Source organism: Emys orbicularis, chromosome 1, assembly GCF_028017835.1.
Source record: "Emys orbicularis isolate rEmyOrb1 chromosome 1, rEmyOrb1.hap1, whole genome shotgun sequence".
NCBI lineage: Eukaryota > Metazoa > Chordata > Testudines > Emydidae > Emys > Emys orbicularis.
The window spans coordinates 245,173,862-245,196,233 of NC_088683.1; the positions used below are offsets into that span (position 1 = coordinate 245,173,862).

The 22,372-nt window shown below is 43.2% G+C and overlaps 1 protein-coding gene across 1 annotated transcript in view; it reads left to right on the forward strand.

Moving 5' to 3' along the window:
- OCA2 (OCA2 melanosomal transmembrane protein) overlaps positions 1–22,372 on the forward strand; it is a 297,856-nt gene that overhangs the window by 40,267 nt on the left and 235,217 nt on the right. Inside the window, exons 2-5 of the mRNA XM_065423234.1 lie at positions 11,468–11,566; positions 12,590–12,778; positions 17,220–17,277; positions 19,031–19,103. Of these exons, the coding sequence (XP_065279306.1) occupies positions 11,468–11,566; positions 12,590–12,778; positions 17,220–17,277; positions 19,031–19,103 (419 nt within the window). The remainder of the gene's footprint in view (positions 1–11,467; positions 11,567–12,589; positions 12,779–17,219; positions 17,278–19,030; positions 19,104–22,372) is intronic.

Here is a 22,372-nt window from a genome sequence, read left to right on the forward strand (position 1 = left end):
CTTACGTTTTGGATGAAGCTGAAATTAAAATGATGTATTCTCTCTCTCTAATTATATTTTATGTCTACCAGCTTCTCTTAGGCCTGGTCTACACTAGGAGTTTATGTCGAATTTAGCGCCGTTACATCGAATTAACTATGCACCCGTCCACACCACGAAGCTATTTAGTTCGACATAGAGCTCTCTTAAATTCGACTTCTGTACTCCTCGAAAACGAGAGGAGTAGCGCTAAATTCGAAATGGCAATATCGAATTAGGCTAGGTGTGGATGGAAATCGACGGTAATAGCTCCGGGAGCTATCCCACAATGCACCACTCTGTTGACGCTCTGGACAGCAGTTCGAGCTCGGATGCTCTGACCAGCCACACAGGAAAAGCCCCGGGAAAATTTGAATTCCTTTTCCTGTCTGGGCAGTTTGAATCTCATTTTCTGTTTGGACAGCGTGGAGAGCTCAGCAGCACTGGCAACGATGCAGAGCTCTCCAGCAGAGATGGCCGTGCAGTCTAATAGAAAGAGGGCCCCAGCATGGACTGATCGGGAAGTCTTGGATCTCATCGCTGTGTGGGGCGATGAGTCCGTGCTTTCAGAGCTGCGCTCCAAAAGAAGGAATGCAAAGATCTACGAGAAGATCTCTAAAGCCATGGCAGAGAGAGGATACAGCCGGGATGCAACGCAGTGCCGCGTGAAAATCAAGGAGCTGAGACAAGGCTACCAAAAAACCAAAGAGGCAAACGGACGCTCCGGATCCCAGCCCCACACATCCCGTTTCTACGAGGCACTGCATTCCATCCTAGGTGCGGCCGCCACCACTACCCCACCACTGACCGTGGACTCTGAGGATGGGATATTGTCCACGGCTGGTTCCTCGTCGGAAATGTTAGCGGACGGGGAAGATGAGGAAGGAGATGAGGAGGACGAGGCAGTCGACAGCGCTTGCACCGCTGATTTCAACGACAGCCAGGAGCTCTTCATCACCCTTACCGAGATCCCCTACCAACCGTCCCCAGCCGTTACCCCGGACACCGAATCAGGGGAAGGATCAAGCAATGAGTGCTTTAAACATCTAAACATTTAATTTTAACATAACTGGAATATTTATATTGTTAAGAATGGGCTTTTCATTCACTCATTTAAACATAGAAACTTTTATTTATAACAAAACAGGAATATTAACTATATCAGCAATTGGGTGTTCATGATTTCTTTGCCTTAGGCAACTATTTAGTCCCAACTATGTATAAAAAATCAATTAATGTCCGGATTTTCATGATTAGGCAACCACAGGACGCTCCACTCTGTAGTCCCTTCCAGTACAGTTACACGAAAAGACGGTCAATATGTCCGGGAATTGACAGAGAGTCCTCCTGGGAGAGCTCAGCATAGCTCTCCTGGAGGTACCGCTCAAGCATGCGCATCAGGTTCCGTGGCAGGGTGATCTTGTTCGGTCCACCGTGGTAAGACACATTCCCACGCCATGACTCTATTAAGTAGTCCGGGATCATCGCACGGCAGAGCATGGCGGCATACGGCCCTGGCTTCTGCATGCTCTCCCGAAGCATCCGTCCCCTCTCCCTCTCCGAGATCCTCATCAGCGTTATGTCGCACATGACGCCCTGCTTTAAATTAGGGAGGGGAATGTTAGTATTGGGACTGCTTTACAGCCACATGGTGGAGGCGGCAGAGGGGCAGCATACAGGGATCTTTCCCTGGGACAGCCGCGAGGTGGTGGGACAGGGGCAGAGCTCATGCTTCCCTGATTGCTGCCAGCAGAGAGTGGCCTTGCTTTCAGTGCGAAAGGAGCCCAGTGCTACTATTACATTTTTAAGCTGCCACAAGTCTACGGCTTACCATGTTTTCCTGCAAGAAAAGTAGAGGTGTCCTGCCACGCTTCTCTGATCGCAACTGCAAGACCCCAGGCACTGAAGGAGAGGGCCGAAAATTCGACCTTGTCCTGAGTGCGCATGTGAAAGGTGCAGTGCATGGTGTTGTTCACAGAGAAAGACTATGCTCTTTGTTAGCAACTTCATTTATCTGTCTCAGGAATTCACTCCCTTTTTCCCATTCCCACAGACACATCTCCGACTGTCTCCCAACCCAGCCTGGCATCACACTCCCAGAGGCTAGCGCAGATTAGGAGGAGGAAGAAGAAGACACGTGAGGACATGTTCTATGAACTTATGGACTGCTCACGAGAGCAGGCAGCCCAGACGACACAGTGGAGGGAGAACTTGTCACAAATGCACCGAGCAGTCATGGAACGGGAGGAGAGGTGGCGCCAGGAAGACCAGCAGGCTACTCAAACCCTGCTTGGACTAATGAGGGAGCAAACGGAGACGCTCCGGCGCCTAGTGGATGTTCTGCAAGACCGGAGGCAGGAGGACAGAGCCCTGCTGCTGTCTATCTCTAACCGCCCTCCCCCGCCACCAAGTCCCACACCCCCCTCACCAAAAGTCCAAAGAAGGAGGGGCGGCAAGGGCTGTTAAAACTTTCAGTCAGCCCCTGCAGACTGCTGCAGCAATAGGAGGCTCTCGTTCCACAAAGTTTGAAAAGTCCTTTCCTACCCATCTCACACAAGCCACCGTCCAAGTTTCCTCCCCCCCCTTTTCATGTGCGGTTCATAATAAAATATCTGTTTCTGTTAAGTACTGTTTCCGAGAGTGTCTTTTAGAGGGGATTCTGTCTGAAGGGGGGGAAGGGGTTTGTTACTTGGACAGGACAGTCACCTTTAGCAGGCTACAGAGGCGGGGGCAGGTCCAGCATCAGGACACATACACAGTGCAGTCACCAGTTACCCTGGTCAGTCTGGGAGGTGGTTTTCATGTTCTGGGGGGCGGGGGGGTTGATCTGTGACTTTGTGGCGGGGAAGGGCAGTTAGAGATCTTATGACGCGGCCCTTATCCTGGATCACAGAGCCACGCAACACGGGGGACTGTAACCCTCCGCCCCCTGCCAGAAAGTCACTTGGCCGACACATACACGCAGTCCCGCCCAGGACTGCTGGCAGGCTCCGTTGAAACAACCAATCCAGCACTGCGGAGCCTGTCATTCCCGGAGTTTAGAAGCATCATTTGCATCAAAACACTAACCCCGCCCCCCGCCACAGTCTGCATCCCCGGTTTAAAACATTCCCGCGAAAACAGTAAGAAAGAGAACCTTGTTCATTAACAAAATGGAACAGATTTTATTTGTTGGGAAGGTGGTGAAGGGGGTATGTAACTTGGAAGGATAGTCAACAGTAACTGGTTAAAGAAACGGGGGCAGGTTCAGCATCTGTGTCCACAAACTAAACAGTCACTGGAGACCCTGCTCAGTCAGGAACCTGGCTTTCAAAGCCTCCCTGATGCACAGCGCGTCCTGCTGGGATCTTCTAATCGCCCGGCTGTCTGGCTGGGCGTAATCAGAAGCCAGGCTATTTGCCTCAACCTCCCACCCCGCCATAAAGGTCTCCCCCTTGCTCTCACACAGATTGTGGAGCACACAGCAAGCAGCTATCACAATGGGGATATTGGTTTCGCTGAGATCACAGCGAGTGAGTAAGCTTCTCCATCTCCCCTTGAGACGGCCAAAAGCACACTCCACCACCATTCTGCACTTGCTCAGCCGGTAGTTGAAGAGTTCTTTCCCTGAGTCCAGTGCGCCAGTGTAGGGCTTCATGAGCCAGGGCATTAGCGGGTATGCAGGGTCCCCGAGGATCACAGTAGGCATCTCCACATCCCCAAGACTTATTTTGTGGTCCGGGAAGTAAAGACCTTCCTGCAGCCGTCTAAACAGACCAGAGTTCCTGAAAACCCGAGCGTCATGAACCTTGCCAGGCCATCCAACGTTGATATTTGTAAAACGTCCCCTGTGGTCCACCAGTGCTTGCAGCACCATAGAAAAGTATCCCTTTCTGTTTATGTACTGGCTGGCCTGGTGGTCCGGTCCCAGGATAGGGATGTGAGTCCCATCTATAGCCCCACCGCAGTTTGGGAATCCCATCTCGGCAAAGCCATCTATGATGAGCTCCACGTTTCCCAGGGTCACTACCTTTGATAGCAGTACCTTGACGATTGCCTTGGCTACTTGCATGACAGCAACCCCCACGGTAGACTTGCCCACACCAAAGTGGTTCGCGACTGACCGGTAGCTGTCTGGCGTTGCAAGCTTCCAGAGGGCTATGGCCACTCGCTTCTGGACAGTCGGGGCTGCTCGCATCCGGGTGTCCTTTCGCTTCAGGGCAGGGGACAGCAAGTCACACAGTTCGAGGAAAGTCCCCTTCCGCATGCGAAAGTTTCGCAGCCACTGGGATTCATCCCAGACCTGCAGCACTATGCGGTCCCACCAGTCCGTGCTTGTTTCCAGGGCCCAGAATCGCCGTTCCACAGTATCCACAAGACCCAGTGACACCGAGATGTCCTGGGCGCTGGGTCTCCTGTTTTCTGAGAGGTCGGAGCTACTCTCCGACTTCATGCCCTCACGGTGGTGCCGTAGCCTCCTCTCCTGATTTCTCTGCAGCTGCCTCTGGTAAAGGTGGATGAGAAGCTGCGAGGCGTTGAGAACTGCCACAACTGCAGCGATGGTCGCAGCGGGATCCATGCTCGCACTGCTGTGGCGTCCGCGCTGTCAGTAATCAGAAAAGTGCGCGAACTGATTTCCCGCCGGCGCTTTCAGGGAGGGAGGGAGGGCGGTAGTGACGGACAGATGACGACAATTACCCAAAAGCACCCTCGACACATTTTTTTACCCAGAAGGCATTGGCGGCTCGACCCAGAATTCCAATGGGCAGCGGGGACTGCGGGAACTGTGGGATAGCTGCCCACAGTGCACCGCTTCCAATGTCGACGCTTGCCCCGTTACTGTGGACTCACAAAGTCGAATTACTGTCCTTAGTGTGGACACACACGTTCGACTTTGTAATATCGATTCCACATATTCGAATTAACTAAAATCGAAGTGCTCTCGTAGTGTAGACATACCCTTAGTTATGGTGTGTGTGTGTGTGTGTGTGTGTTGGCCCAGAACTGTGGGAATGGGGAAGTGCTCGTCAGACACCTTCAACCCCGCTCTGCTGTCTCTTCACCTGTGCTGAACGTAAGCTGAGTTCATTACAGCTGAGGATCTGGCCCTAAGTTTCTAGCCCATTCGATTGAGAAGATAACCCTCTAAGTGCAAACTGACTCCAGGGTTTAAAGTTCAGCACACTGATTTCCCCCCCCCCCAAATAAGTGTTGTTTAGTCCATGCCACAGTTGCTCAGGGCTAGCCAGTGGGTAGGGAGGGATTCACCTAAACTGCTGCTGATAGTTTTTGGGCCACTGTAAATGTCCTGTTTGCCACAGGCCACAAGAAGAGGGGCACCAGGGTCAATGAATCTGCATAAACGTGGATCAGTGGTCCTTCCCAGAGCTCACTCCCAGACCACCTGTCTTGACCCTAAATGAACCTTCAGTGCTGTATGTGTGAGACCAACCCCTAAGACAGCCATTGTATGGGGGTTTTAGAGGTGTAGAGGGCCTTGTACTAGACCTCCATACTGGCATGAATTTCACACACAATTATTGCTGCCTAGTCCACATCATCCTTCATGATGATTTTCTAACTTTTCTCCTCTCTACATTTTTTCTCTCTGAAACTTTCCACCTTTATGGTTTCTTTATGCTCTTATTTGTTTTATAGTTTGTACCTCTCTCACTCTAATTAGACCCATAACCTCATTAGGGAGTGGGGTCTTCTGATTTCACCAAGCTTGATGTTTTTCTGTTGCTCTTTCTATGCTTGTGTTTCCCTTACTTTTTCCACATTTTTATTGTCATGAACAATACTGTTTTGTTCTGAAGAAAGATTTCCAGTTTCAACACATTGGTCATTCTTTCTTGGCAGTTACATGAAGCTAGAGTGAAATTCAAAGGTGACTTAAACAATGCCGCTTACACACCAGTAAGTGAGGATGTTACATGTTGAGGGAGAGGAAGGGTAGGGTCATCAGATCTAATGTAACCAATATGAGGTTGTAAGATGAAGTAGCTATACCTTCTTACGTCGCTTTTACCCTTCTTTTGGTTACACTTGCTGCTGTCCCTTTCCCTTTCAGTTTCCTTGTGTGTTGGTTACTCACTTAGGAGTAGATGATGGTTTTACTGTGTGCCCTGAGTAAGGAGCAGCATGTAGCACTTTGAGTTACAATTCAGCCCTTGCATCCCTCGTTCTCCAGGATGGGAAGTAAGACAGTGCAGATTACTTTCCCCTTCACACCTGCTCAGCGGAGCTGGCTGATGCATTGTGGTGCTGGAACCAAGGCTTTGTCCACTTCCTGTCCACCTGCATGGGAGTAGAAGTGGCCCCACACTAGACTGGAGTTTACACCATTTACACCAGCTGAGGATCTGGACCTTTATTTCTAAATAGAAATATCTACTGTTTAAAGCAGGAGGATCTCATTCTGTGGAGGAGGTATCCTAATTCCTTACAATGAAAATGGCTGCGATCCAGCAGTTCCTGATGGATTCCTGCTCTTTTACACAGCCCCATTAACTCATGGGAAAATGTGTGGGTGTAAGGGTCTGCTGTGTGGATCAAATTGTAGGACTGGGGACTAAGTCAGGAGATGTCTCTGTTTTAGGTATGTATTGTATATGTCTACTACCAGAGTATCCAGTTATAAGCCTATTTCCATGTGGTATTTTTTAAAGGAGCAGAATGGTCAGTGAGAAACAAATTTAATCTAAGTAGTGTGGATAAGAAGTTCTAGATAATAAACCATTAGCAAAAGACAATGGGATCTTTTGTAGACTGTTTTCTGGCTACTAATCTCAGATTTTAATTTCTTTATTATAACACGGTAGCATGTGCCATTGTGGAGATTGTTAATGCCACATGTAAACCTTAGCAATACATAACTCACACCACACTCTGTCTTTTTGATTGAACGTTATCATTTGTGCCCCCAGTTCCAGTGTGCTATTTTACAGGAGAAGCAGTTAATCATTTTTTGTATTATATTATAAAATGAGCTTATGAATTCCTGATCATAGATTCATAAATTGTATGGGCAGAAGGGACCACTGTGATCATCTAGACTGACTTTCTACGGAACTCAGACCATACAACTTTGCCAAAATAATTCCTGTTTTAAGTAGACCAGATCTTTTAGAAAAACATCCAATCTTGATTTTAAAATCCCCAGAGATGGGGAATGTATCACAACCCTTTGTAAGTTGTTCCAATGTTTAATTAGTCTCATTGTTAAAAACGTACAACTTATTTTTAGTCTGAATTTGGTCAAGCTTCAGCTTTCAGTCCCTGGATCTTGTTATACCTTTGTCGCTAGATTGAAGAGCCCATGATCAAATATTTGTTCCTATGTAGGCAGTTACAGTCTATGATCAAGTCAGCCGCCAACCTTCTTTTTTTTGTTAAACTAAACAGTCTGAGCTCCTTGAGTCTATCACTATATGGCATGTTTTCAATCCTTTAATCATTCTTCTGGCTCTTCTCTGAACTCTCTCCAATTTATCACCAGTCTTCTTGAATTGTGGACCCCAGAACTGGACACAGTATTCTAACAGTAGTCACACCAGTGCCAAATACAGAGGAACTACAACCTTCCTACTCCTACTTGAGACTCCCCTGTTTATGTACCCAAGGATCATCTTAGCTCTTTTGGCTATGGCATTACAGCTAAAGCTCGTGTTCACCTGATTATCCACCATGACCTCCAAAACTTTTAGTCACTGCTTCCCAGGATAGAGTCCCCCATCCTGTACATAGGGCCTACATTCTTTGTTCCAAGATGTATAGATTTACAGATGGCTGTATTAAAAAGCATATTTTGTTTGCTTGTGCCCAGCTTACCAAATGATCCAGATAATTCTATGTAAGTGACCTGTCCTCTTCATTATTTCATTCCTCCAATCTTTGTGTCATCTGCAAACTTCATCAGTGATTATTTTATGTTTTATTTCAGCTGTTACCAGCTTTGTCTGTTACTTTGGGGTATGCTTATTTATTAGGGTTACTCTTTGGGTGGGGTAGTTCTGTAATTCTATCAATGTACTGCTTGTGTCACTTGTGTTCTCATACGGAGCTCTGCTTCTTCCTGCTGCAAATTCCCTCCCAATGGTGTCTGTTTTTTTGTTGGAGAATTGCGACTTAATACTTCAAAAACAGACTCCAATGAGAAACTGCAGAATTGGAATTAATTTGCAAACTGGACACCATTAAATTAGGTTTGAATAAAGACTGGGAGTGGATGGGTCATTACACAAAGTAAAAACTGTTTCCCCATGCTAATTTTACCCTACTGTTACTCACACCTTCTTGTCAACTGTTTGAAATGGGCCATCCTGATTATCACTACAAAAGTTTTTTTTTTTTTTTTTTTTTTTTTTTTTTTTTTTTTTCCTGCTGGTAATAGCCCACCTTAATTGATTAGTCTCCTTAGAGTTGGTATGGTAACACCCATTTTTTCATGTTCTCTATGTATGTATATATATCTTCCTACTGTATTATCCACTGCATGCATCCGATGCAGTGGGTTTTAGCCCACGAAAGCTTATGCCCAAATAAATGTGTTAGTCTCTAAGGTGCCAACAAGGACTCCTCGTTCTTTTTGCTGATACAGACTAACACGGCTACCACTCTGAAACAGGATTTTTGAGCACTGCAGGGATCTTTTAGCTTAGGTACGAGGAGTGTTGCTGCAGAGCAAATGAGGAAACCAAAAGACACCCGGGGGAGAGGGAGAGAGAGAGAGAATGGAACTGATGCATATTTTGGATTCAGCATCAGAACACTTGAGCATGGGTAGGTGTTTTTGTAGAGAAACAACAATGGTTCAAGGGAGAATACTAGATTTGTTTATGTATAAACTGATGGCTCATGGGAGTATACCAAAATTGTTTTGTTCAGGCTAAACAATGGGAGCTGATCATACCTGGCTATGGGCGGTGTTCCTTGGAGGAAGCTCAGAATGCAATTAGGGAGCTTCACTATTTTGGACACCAATAAAGGATTTATTACTAGAATTGGTCTAATAACTACTGAGCTGGGTGTGTGCAGGCATGGGTTTTCATTAACATCTGGAGCAGAGATCCCCCATCATGCAGTGCTTCGCTGATTTTCTGGTCCCAGAGTTCAGTGCAGTTCTTGCCTTGGAATCTCTGTTCTCCATTCTGTATGCGAATGGAGATGCCTCCTTGTCCCATCTTTGATGCAAATGAGGCGAGGGGAGTTTCCTTAATCCTGTCATCCTTATTCCAAGGGTTTAGGTGTGTCTCCCACTGCCTTTTCATTGCTTTTTGTCTTTCTTCTGATCGGCTTTGGTTCAAGCAGAGGCTGGGGTCGGGGATGTCTTTTGTGAGTCAGACAGGCTGGGTACTGCACTCTGGTTCCCCAGGAACACAGAGCTGCTAGGTAACACAGGTCATTGCTAAAAATATTAAATCGTGTAGGGTCAAAAATCAATGCCTGTGGGACTTTACTAGAAACACACCCACTCAATAGTGATTCCCTATTTACAATTAGATGTTGAGACCTGTCATATAGCCAGTTTTTAATCTATTTAATGTGTGTCATGTTCACTTTTTCATACTATTTTTTTAATCAAAGGTCTGTCAAGCAGAACCAAGTCAAATGCCTTATAGAAGTCTAAGTAGATCACATCAACACTATTACCTTTACCAACCAAATTTGTAATCTCATCAAAAAAAGATATCAAGATATCAAGTTAGTTTGACAGGATTCCATAAACTGATGTTGATTGGCATTAATTATATTACCCTCCTTTAATTCTTTATTAATCGAGCTGTATTAGCCACTCCATTGTTTTGCCTGCGATCAATGTCAGGCTGGCGTGCTTGTAATTACCTGGGTCATCCCATTTGCCCTTGTCAAATATTGGCAGAACACAAGAAACTTCATCCTGCCATCAGAATTGTAACTAAACATTTCAACTTCCGGTGAAAATTTCTGCAAGGAATGCATAGTTAGAAGATATTGTTAATGTTAAATGAGCCTAAAATTATAAATCCCAATAGTATTCTTATTATGATTATGGATTTTATTTTGTAAAAACTATAGGGTTTGAAACAATACTTTTAGACTGTGGTTGAGTTAAATGAGGGCTCAAGCTTTTAAAAACATGGAGTTTTTTTTCTTTAAACTTTTTTTATGTGAATGAAATGCTCATAAAAAGATGGCATGTTGACAGCCTTCGAGAATGGAGCCATCTCTTCACAGAACAGACCGTGACAATGAAACTCACACTGCACTGCCAATGTGCCGGAACCCTGATCTGGAGGGACCAGGTAGTTTAGTCCCAATGCCCAATCGTTTCCTGGTCTTTCTTCTGAGATTGCTAACAAGGTGCTTACAGGGGGGCGTGCGTGTAAGATGTAGACCATCTACTGAAATCACCATCTTCAGTTCACATAGGCCATAGCACAGCTAGCAGATGATAACAAATATTGAAAACTATCTGGCAGATCGAACTGGACACCTAAGGTCCTGCAAAGTCTTATGTACATATTTAACTTCACACAATGTGAGTAGTCCCTCTGACTTCAACGTGGCTACTTGCAGTGCATAAAGTGACAACTGTCTCAGTGGATCATGGATAGAGATGTGATCAGTGATGTAGCTGCGTGCTAACTTACTTGTGGTTTTGGAGATCAGGACCAAGGTCTTATGTCAGCAATAGAAGCAGAATAGGAGCTAGTGGAGGGATCAGAACAAAGAGATGATGGGTTCACAGTGGCCTGCAACAATGAAGAGGTAGGTTGATGCATATTGGAACCTCTGCATCGTTCCCATCCTTGGCTCTCTATACAGTGATTCAAATAATCCATTCTAGAGGTGAAAAAGCATGGATTTCTATGGGTAGATCCTCCTCCAGGGCAAAGTTTACTAGTAAGGTGGAGGTGTGGAGGAAGCCATTTTTTTTACCACAGATGCTATTTGATTATCCATGGTTAATGACTAATCAAACATGATCCCAAAACTTCACAACCACTTTGATGAATGGGGAGAAGTGGGGATTGCCGTGGATGGAAGGAGGAAGACAGGTGCGTCAGCCAGTTCTTCAAAGGGTTTCTTTCCTCTGATCCAGCATCACTTTGGTCTTGCCAAAAAATCTGAGTCCAAATGCAGCATAAAATTCTTTTTTCTGATTTGCGGTATAGAACTCTTATTCACAATGTGGATCTTTATTGCATACCTGCCCTGGTTGCACATGTGGAATGTCTTCTGTGGAAGTTAGGCACATGGAACAATACAAATTATGCAATCAGCGGGTGACTGCACTCAATGAAGAATGGAGAGAATTTTGCCTGCAATTTTTTAGGAAGCAACCACTTGATAAGTTAATATTTAATTAGTTATATAAATATACTTTTAGCTAATAAAATATTGTGTAGAGCCTTAGGGGGTCGTTAAAATGAGAATTAACAATTCTGTTGATTTATCTGTTTAGTTTTATTTATTTATTTTTAAGGTACCACTTTGGTTTGCCGAAATTATTCAGCGCAAGGTCAAAGGACAACTGCTTTACAGAGAAGACGCCTTTGCTGAAGGTTTCCTCTGAGGACAATGGGTGGGTTATTTTTATTTCAAATAAAGGATTGCTTTTACATCATTCCTTCTGACATTTTGATTGTAGGGTTGCAGAGAGGCAGCCTAGACAGTAGGGGTTGTGAGCAGAGTAGGACTTTAGTGGAATATGATGGGGAAATGGGAAGGAAAAGGGAGGAAGTAGGTTGTGTGAAGGAGGAGGGAGAGGAGGTCTGTAGGATGAGTGACACTGTCATGTAGATACCAGTGCATAGGATTTTCTTCACATATTGCTGCTTCCTGATGCATTGGGGAGCTGAGACAGCAGTGCTGTAGGAAGCTTGTGATGTGCTGATGTGTTGGTACCTACAGAATCCAATCCCTGGTGCACCAAGGAGCCAATTCTTATATGCACTGAGACACTGGCGCATCAAGGGTTCTTCCCCCATGGAGGTACTCTATTGACTCCCCAGTGAACCAAAGTATGTGTCAAAACATTGATGCATATAGACTGGGCACCTTCCAACTCCTGCCCCTTCACAGACTCCCTTACACCCTAGCTGCCCTTGCACAGTTACTCTTCTCCTTGTGCCTCTCACACAGCCCTACTTCTTCCCCTCTCCACTAGCCTTTCCACAGGCCACAGAGATGGGGAACCAGGCCAGAGACTAGCTGCACTCCAGTCAACCTTCCATGAGTCATCAGACTGGAGCTGTTCTCTTCACTGCCGCAAATGCATGGGGTTTGACAGGGCAGAGATTCACTCTCATGAAGCAGAGGTTTGTCAGAGAACCCCATCTGCACTGCCCAGTTCCTAAACGCACACAATTTACTTGACTCTGTGTAGCTCCTAGAATCTCAGCCAGATACCATTTCTTCCACCAGCCATCACACTAATGTCCTGATTCTGCAAACTCTTAGGCACATGCTTAACTTGACTACCATGAGTATTCCCAGTGAAATCAATCACAGGAAAGTTAAGAATGTGCAAAATCAGGATATAAACCAGTATATTTTTAAATTAAGGGAAATCATTTATTCATTTTTTATTAAAAATGTTTTGTAGGTTACAATGTCTGGCTCTTCATAATCCAGATTTTACCACAGATGATGATTCATGGGATAACAGCTCTGCAGAATTTGAGCAAAGGTCTCACCTAGGCAGTGAAATGGCCAGCTTGTCTAGATCTGCTTCCTCTGAGAAATATGAACTCTTGGACAACCTTCATGTCAAGTTCAATTTATCAAAGATGAGGTATGAATCCAGAGCTTGCTTGTTTTGTTTTTGTTACTTCTGAAAGGGTCAATAACCAAAGGCAGATGTCTTGAAAATGATTTCATTTCTGCAAATGAGTAAAATAACACTCCATATTCTGGGTCATGTTGTACCATCAATTTTTAAGCAAAACCAAAACACCCTTTGAAATTCATCGTGAAATCTGGTTAAGATTTATGGCTCCTTGTTATTACTCGCAACCTGTCTTAGGTCTCTAACTAAATACTATATAAGGGAAAAATATGTCTATATGCCTTTTTTTAAGTTCTTTGTGTTCATTTTGTGAATAATACCACAAGATCTTCCACAACAGGTTTTGCTGCTTGGATAAATTTTTGTTTGCATAGTTTTTAACTACCACTATCTTTGTAAATTTTTATTATAATCATAATAGCTTTTTATATGTACTGTAATGCAAAATGTGCCAAAACAGACCTGCATCCTTCAGTTATCTAAAGTAGGCAGACCTTGTATAAAGTCTACATTTACTTCTTTCTTAGGGTATAGGTTTATTAGTAAATTAAATGTTATCAACACAACCTGAACTTAAGCCTAAAATTGGTCAGTGTTGGCTTTTCCTAGATTTTAGCTGCAGAACCCATTTGTTCCAGATGCTAGTTCCCTTTGCCCCTTCTAGAAACTACAGCACTCTTTTTATATTCTAGTTGCACCTGCAGTAATCACCTGGCAGCATTGCACAGGGTTCAAATATCTCTTGTTACTCAACATAGGTGCCCTGTATCCTGTGCCAGTTCCTAGAGTCTGCCACTCTGTTACAAAACGTTATTTGGCTAAATCACACAATGTGCTTTGTTTTAGCTCACTGCTTCATGTTTATTTTCTAGTTCTAATTAGGGATATTTAAATAACATGGGATTTTCCCTATTCTCCATTGTTGTTGAATAAGCAGAGTAAGCTAACTGTATTGGCTACAGTTAGCACAGCTTGGATAAATACTGACAACTATACCAGCACTGTTTCTTTGCAATATTAGCAGCTTGAGCCAATATTTGATGTTTCAGTCCTGCTTGGTTCCTTTACTTAATCATTTGCAAAACCACATACTTTACATTTTGGGAAAGTACTATATTTCCTTGGTGGATTTTCCTGTGAGATATTTTGCCATATTGTTGAAGATATATAAAGGGCCAGATCCTCAGCTGGTATAAATCAGCATAGCTCCATTGACATTAATGGAGCTACTAGCTGAGGATGTGGCTCAAAATCAGAGACAGAAGGGGAAATTCTTCCCAGATTTGCACCTCATGCAGGCCCATTGAAGTCCAGTGGGATTCCCCTGGGGGTATAAATCAGGATAGAATCTGGCACAGAATTTGTACTTGCTAAATACGGTTAAGTCAAAGGCTGATCATTTCTGGTTTGTAAGCTGTTAAAAGCACTGCTCCTGTAATTCTAAGTGCCAAAAATCAACCAAACAAACAACCCTCTCCCCCAAATGCTATGCTTCATCAATAAAATAACATTTTTCAGAAGCTTCTAATTATATCTTGTCAGTCCCTGAGGATGAATTTGTTATTTAAGGACAAGTAGTTATGGACTTCTCAATTAACGCCTCTTGATTTCTATTGTACCTTCCAATGTAGTTGTCATCATGTTTCTTGTTTCAATAGTAACTGTTGAAACATAATTTGAAAGTGCAGACTGAAGATTTATCAAATGCATTAAATCTAAAATAATCTGAACAGGGCTTTAATAATTTGTAAAATATTAAAAAATCCTAACAAAGTACGTAAATAGTAGTGTGTTGTTAAGAGGCAGAGAATAGATGTGGGAGAGAGAAACAAAATATATAATTAAAGACATGTATTGGGTGTTCTTCACACATCCTACGTGGTTGTAGCTCACACGTATTATCAATCCTGAGGTGCCGGTAATTGCTTTTGTAATTTAAAATTGGTCATTGCTGCCTTGAGTTTCAAACCTTTTTTGTTCTGCTATTTTCCATTTTTCAATAGCTTGGACTTTGATGTTTCTAGATGAAAGACTTTAAATAGACTGAGCCTGCTTCTCTGCTCCCTTGCAGCTTGGATCACTCTGTGGCCACCTACATGGTTTCTAATTTTCCCATCAGTGATCTTGATCCTAGGACTTATTTCCACTATGATTCAAACATGACTTCTGAATCTTTTGAAACTTGTCTAATTTAGTTTTCTATTACACAAATGACTCTCTTAATGCAGCTGTTTATTGAACTAGACCCTTCTCAACTAATTCTAGTGTTTTGGAATGTTTTTCTCTTTGCCCCCATCAGGCTTAAAGCAACCCACTCACTTGACATTCTATCAGAAGGCAGTGGATTTTTTAATGTTTACTTTTAGCTAAAATACTAGGGAGACATCCATGGTTTTAGTTAATGGAGAGATTTAAGAGACAAATTACAAAGTAGAACCCATTGCTACTGTGAATATAAAACAATGTGACACACCCGGGGCACAATCCAGACTAGTGGGGGCTGTGTCCCCCCTGTCTTTGGGTGCCTTATAATGCTTTGTTGTAGTAGCTCCCACCTGGGCCACTCACAAACAGCCTTCCAGCAGGCAAGCCACACGCTGAGGGTCTATGTGTAATTGCAGCTTGACAGCTAAACCCTGGCTCTCACAAGCCTTACTTATACTGAAGGGTGACCTCAACACAGTCCCAGATCTTCCCCCAGAAATGTATGTCCTGTACTGCCCAGTCCTCTCCTGGACAGTACAAATATATTAAATCTGTTATTCCTTCAGGGAATAATACGCCAGCTTATTATTTTAAATAGAGTTACCCAGACACTCCAATTCAAACACACTGGATTAGATAAAACACTAAAACAAGTTTATTAACTACAAACTATATTAGATTCAAAGATTTATCACCATATGCTTCCAGCAAGGTTGCTGACCAAACTCTTCTGGTCAGGACCCACCCTTCCCCCCCAAGTCCAACTTCTGTTTTCCCTTGTCCTCTTAGGAGTGATACCAGAGACACAGAGAGAGAAAGGGTGTCTTGGGGTATCTGCCCCTTCTTTTAGTAGTCCTGTCCCCCATTTGAGAAGCATTTCCAGCTGGGAGCAAGTTGACAGGCAGTCTAGTGAAGGAAACTCCATGCTGTTTCTTTGCTAAGATGTAGATTTTTTGCCCGTGCCCCCTTCCTTGCCAAAGACTGGCCACTTAGCGGGTAATGGTTCATCAGCCTTGTTTCCACCTGTCTGAGGCGTCAGCTTGCCCTCTCTCAGCAACTAGTTTGGCCACTCCCCAGACTTATCTGGAAAACATACTTCAGTCGTGATTTCAGCTTATATTCAAACTTTACATATAATGTTGCTATATGCATTTTGCCATGATATTCTTGATCAGCAAGTTATGAGATATTTATTGATACCTCACAAGGCATACCTTGTACAAACATTATTCCAGTAGCATGTAGGGTGTGAACACTGGGATATATTTTCTATCACACATTGATTTTACGTATAGTATTGACAAATAGAAAAATAATTAGTAGAGAGAGAGAGCTCCCACATATAAGACACAAGGACATAGTTTTTAAATGGTAAATGTAAAAACTGATTACTGGAAAATGCAAATTTTTAATAGAAAATAGTTTAATTTAAAACAAGCCTGGTTTGACATACTAAATATTTTCCTGAGATTTTAGCATATTTGATGGCACTGAATCTTTTTAAAATAAGTCCTTGTTCAGTGTACTCAGGCTCACTGTGATAATGTAAAATATAAATCAAAACCAAGGTTCTGATAGTTTATCTGTGAATGTCCAGAAACTGGTGATGTTTTAAAGAGATACACCTCTACCCCGATATAACGCAACCTGATATAACACGAATTTGGATATAACGCGATAAAGCAGCACTCCGGGGGGGGCGGGGCTGCGCACTCTGGTGGATCAAAGCACGTTCGATATAATGCGGTTTCACCTATAACGCGGTAAGATTTTTTGGCTCCCGAGGACAGCATTATATCAGGGTAGAGGTGTAATTTGATTATTGCGGGACTCCAAATGTCTATTCGCTTCTTACAACTATGATTTTTTTTTCAATAATTTTCAGGGTACGTATTAGAAATATTTTGAGGGATTGATCAAATTTTGGAGAAGTCAGCCATGACGGTGTGCCTCTTGTGTAACAAGTAAAATGTATTTAGGGCCCAGCCTTGAAGTTCTTATACAAGGAAAACTCCACTGATGTCAAAAGTAGCTTTGTATTTGTAAGGATGACAAGATTGGGCTCTGGAATGGCAATAGACAATTGCTTGCATTTTAGTGCCCGTATTCAGTACTCTATGGGGAAACTGAGTTCTCTGGCTAATCATGTTATTTTCTATCTAAAAAATTTCCTTATGATCAAACACAAATAATGGTTTTTATAAAGTTTGTATGTATAAGTAACATTATTCTTACCTTTCAGATGCTGTTTAAGATTCCTAAAAGTTTCAACCCTTTTTATCTTTGTAGTGGTGTGCTCTGTAAGTATTGGATTTGCAACATTCTTACATTTAATATATTAGAATTAGTGTAATGATTTTAAATTGGAATTACTGTCACTTAAGGCTAAATTTAATCCTCTCAGGGGAGTGAGGATCAATGGGCAAAAAGATGCACAGGTCTCTTGTGAATTAGTTAAACACTGTCCCACATGCTACAAACTGTGCCCCCAAGGGAGCTTGGAGAGGAGGCAGGTCCAGTTAATTAGCATGTATGTCACTGGCAGGTGTATAATGATTTTGAAATGGCTCCTCAAGTACCGCTTCAAAACTGGGGGCCTTCAGGGGTCAGCTTCTTCCTCTGTCAAAATGTCCACACTAACTCCTCCACTTCTTCCTCAAACTCTCATGGAACTCCTTGCAGAGTGGAAAACAGGCCCTGCAAAACCTTGTGTGGGCTCTCTGCCTTCCCCAATGGCTGCTAAAATGTGGCTGCCGGTATCACTTCTGGTCAGCTAGCACAGGGAGGGGAGCTGCAGAAGGCTACACTCTAACAGCCATTGGGGAAGACAGAGAAACTGTCCCAGGAATAAAGCAGGGAGGGTGAAAATAGTATATAGCTTCATATTCTAGCTAGTTCCCCCTGACCCAGCCCTTCTTAAAAATCTCTCCCATTCTGCCTGATGCCCTAATTCTAATTCCTCTCTCTTTCTGTCTCTATAACCCTTTCCTCATCCTCCTCTGTCTTCTCCTTCTATAATCTCTGCTCTTTCCTTCTTCCTCTTTTCATTGTTCTAATACTCCTGTCTCTTTTCCCCATCCACAAGTGTCTCTTGCCTGTAAATGCCGTGTGTGTGTTTTTAATTTCCATCTCTAATGAGCTGTTTCTCATCTCTCCTCAAATCCCCCCTCTAGTCCACTGCCTGATTCTAGTTCTCTCCTCTCACTCTTTCCCTTCCGGGATCCTCATTTTCTCTCCTCCTTTCTTTCATGATTATCCTGGCTTTTCCATCCTCCTTGCCTCATATTAACTGATCAACAGTGCTGGTGGAGGCAGCCAGCTCCCGAATTAAGTGTCTCCTTGCCTGGCTCTGTTGCTCCCTAATGCACTACAATGAAACAAATCGAACGCTTGAAAGGTGGAGGCAGAAAAAGAATGGAGGGAGACACCGATCCAGGATCCAGTAGCAGTCACAGTGTTCTAGTGGAGGGAAGCTAGAGGCATAGCAGGGGAGGTGGCTGAGGGGGTTCTGCAGCTGAGTTGTCAGATTGCTGCTGTTGACTGTAAGGACAGTCCTAATGGAATCTGTGAACTGTTAGGCTGCAAGGCTCTGCAAGTGTTTTGGAGGGTTGGAAATTATCTGCTTGCCTGACATGAGGAATCTTTTTCTACCTGGCAGGATTCCTGTAGCAGAGGGCACAGTAAGCATTTGTTTCCCTTCAGCCAGGGCAGGATTTGGGCCTAACTTTCCAGACAGTTCCTTAAAACTAGCCTGCAACTTGGTCCTGGGAGAGACTTGATTACAATAAACAAAATGTATGACTTTGCTAGTTTAAATGTGGTGAAGGATTACACCTCAATACCACTCACTCTTTTTGAGAGTCACAGGCCTGGTTTTAAGTTTTAAGAGAAATATCAGCAATTGGAATTAAATATACCTGAAAACATTATTGTGAATTATGCATTTGTTTATAAGGTTCAAGAAAGGCCATTTCATATATTTTTTGAGACAGACTAGGTAGATAGGTCAACTCTGTAACAATTCAATGTATGCCCATTTTTTGTTTGTCATAGATATTATTTAGCACTTATCCAGATCAAGGAGCACCCTGGCAGATGTTGGCTGTGTCACCATTGGAAAGCTACTGTATCCTTTATCATTTTCTTTTTTTAATAATCAGAGAGAGCAGTGTGGTCATCGGTTATACTGATGATAAGCTGATTCAAAATGGCTGCTTTGCTGATTACAGCGATTTATTTCCTTAGAGTCTGTGATGCTACTTAACTGCCCTTATGGTAGCAAATTCATTTGTTCACAAACCTGTTTCCATAGTAACTTATGTAAATGATAATGAAGTGTGCAAAGGCCTGATTTTCCTATTTCTTCAACTGGACACCACTTGACCCCTATTCATGTCTTAAAAAGGGAACTGAAGTTCATAATGAAACCTGACCACAATATGCAAAATGTAAACAACAGAGGTGTAAAGTCACAATGACAGAAAAATCCCAAAACTAGTTCCCTCAAAGCTATGACTAGTTTAAATGTGAATTAAAGTTATTAATAATACATTTTAATAAATAAACCTTATCATAGTTTACCTGTAATATATAATTAGTAAGCAAGAAGATGGACAGAATCTTTTTTTCTTGTTAATGTCCAGTAAAGTTGTATTTAGAAAATGAAAAATGTACGCAGTGATGGAGATTTGAGTAGAAGCTTTGAGTCCTTGATGATTATGGTGGAATACTGCTTCCTTTGTCAATTATATGAAGTTGAACTCCCAGTTTGATGCTGTGGCCAATAGGGCCAACACAATCTTTGGAAGTATAAAGAGGGGATTCTTGAGTAGGAGCAGAGAGGTGACTTTACCCCTCTATTTGGCACTGGAGCGACTGCTACTGGAATACTGTATCCAGTTCTGGTGTTCACATTTCAAGAAGGATGTTGATAAATTTGAGAAGGTTGAGAGAAGACTCACAAGAATGATTAAGGGATTAAAAAACATGCCTTATAGCACTAGACATAAGGAGCTTAATTCATTCAGTTTAACAAAGAGAAGGTTAAGGGGTGACTTGATGGCAGTTTATAAGTACCTATATGGGGAACAAATATTAGATAATGGGCTCTTTGGTATAGCAGAAAAAGGTATAACATGATCCAATGGCTGGAAGTTGAAGCTAGATACATTCAGACTGGAATAAGGCATACATTTTTAACAGTGGTATAATGGAACCATTGGAACAATTTACCCTGGGTTGTGGTGGATTCTCCATCACTGAAAATTTTTAAATAAAGATTGGATGTTTTTCTAAAAGACATGTTCTAGGAATTATTTTGGGGGAATTCTATGGTCAGACTAGATGATCACAGTGGTCCCTTTTAGTTTTGGAAGGGTGCTAATTCAGATATTTTCTGGAGCACAAATTCTGATCTTTGCCGTCTCCACGGCAGGGACCCTGCTCCAGGCCCTGCTCCACACTCCACATTCCACATGGACCCCTGGTCTCCTTTGGCCGGGGAGTTTCTCCTCTCTCGTACCCACAGAGTGAATGAACTGATGCTGCCAGGAGTCCAGTTCTCAGTAGATTCCCTTGCATTTCACTGTACAGGGACAGACTCCCCATATACCAGGTCACAACACTATTTGGCTGGCCACCCCTCCATCTGTACAGAGTGGCAGTTTGGTCAGATTTGAGTGGTGTTGTGACACCATGCATCAGATCACAATGACACCCACTGAAATTTGGCCCAGTTGCCCTTCTGTCTGGACAGAGGGCTGGCCGGGTCAAATTTCAGTGACGTTGCAACCACACAGCTGGAGCAATGCTCTGGACTGCTCCAACAGCAGCCGTACTGATGTAGTAGGGGACCACTGCTTAAAAGTGCTTGGAGCATCTCCCCCCGCCCCAGCTTCATAGCCTGTGGAACTTTGAGCAAGTGCCAAAACCTTGAGGGGGGGGGGCATTTCTTTCATTTCCCCACTCCTGACACCTCTAATTGGCACCACTGCTTGGAACCTATGCAGGGGGTGAGGAGGGAAGACATTTAATTTGATGCTTCTATTACTCCTAATGTGAGCTGTTCATTATACATGAACATTTAGTGAATGATTAAATGCACCAATATTCTGCTGTTGAATCTGAGGTTTCTAGTACCTTGAAATCTAAGTATTAGACTATAGGGAATTAATATCTACATACAGACTGAAATATTAATAAGCACTGCCAGGCTTGCAGGTAATACATGGTGATATTATTAGGATAGGATTAAAATTAAAAATGATCTGGACAAATTGGAGAACTGGTCTGAAGTAAATAGGATGAAATTCAATAAGGACAAATGCAAAGTACACCACTTAGAAAGAAACAATCAGTTGCACACATACAAATAGGAAATGACTGCTTAGGAAGGAGTACTGCGGAAAGGGATCTGGGGGTCATAGTGGATCACAGGTTAAATATGAGTGAACACTGTAACACTGTTGCAAAAAAAGCAAATATCATTCTGGGACGTATTAGCAGGAGTGTTGTAAGCAAGACACGAGAAGTAATTCTTCCACTCTACTCCGCACTGAGTAGGCCTCAGCTGGAGTATTGTGTCCAGTGCTGGGCACCACATTTCAGGAAAGATGTGGATGAATTGGAGAGAGTCCAAAGAAGAGCAACAAAAATGATTAAAGGTCTAGATTGAAGGGAAAAATGAAAAAATTGGGTTTGTTTATTCTGGAGAAGAGAAGACTGAGAGGGGACATAACAGTTTTCAAGTACATAAAAGGTTGTTAGAAGGAGGAGGGAGAAAAATTGTTGTTCTTAACCTCTGAGGATAGGACAAGAAGCAATGGGCTGAAATTGCAGCAAGGGCGGTTTAGGTTGGACATTAGGAAAAACTTCCCAACTGTCAGGGTGGTTAAGCGCTGGAATAAATTGCCTAAGGAAGTTGTGGAATCTCTATCAGGATGGCAGAGATGGTCTAGATAATACTTAGTCCTTCCATGAGTGCAGAGGACTGGACTAGATGACCTCTTGAGGTCCAATCAAGTCCTAAGATTCTATGTATTTGTTTCTCTTGAATTCTACTGAAGAGGCCATACTTTGGAATGACTGCATTTCTTCTATATTATTATTGTTTGCCATATTAGTTCTAGAGTGCTACATATGTGAATGGTGAATTAGGGACCAATAGGAAAGGTCTCTGCCCTGAGAACTTATGCATCCCACTAGACAGTGTGTATTACGTGTTCTTTGTGCCTGGCCTACAAAAGATGAGGGTCTGTTACAGATCTTCACTGCAGAGCCTGACTGTGATGGGATGCCCGCCCTTTAAGGGCCAGGACTCCTGGGGTTAGGCAGCCTTGTTCAATTAGTCCCACCTATGCCATAGTTATCTGCCTCCAGCCAAGGGGGTAAGATTAA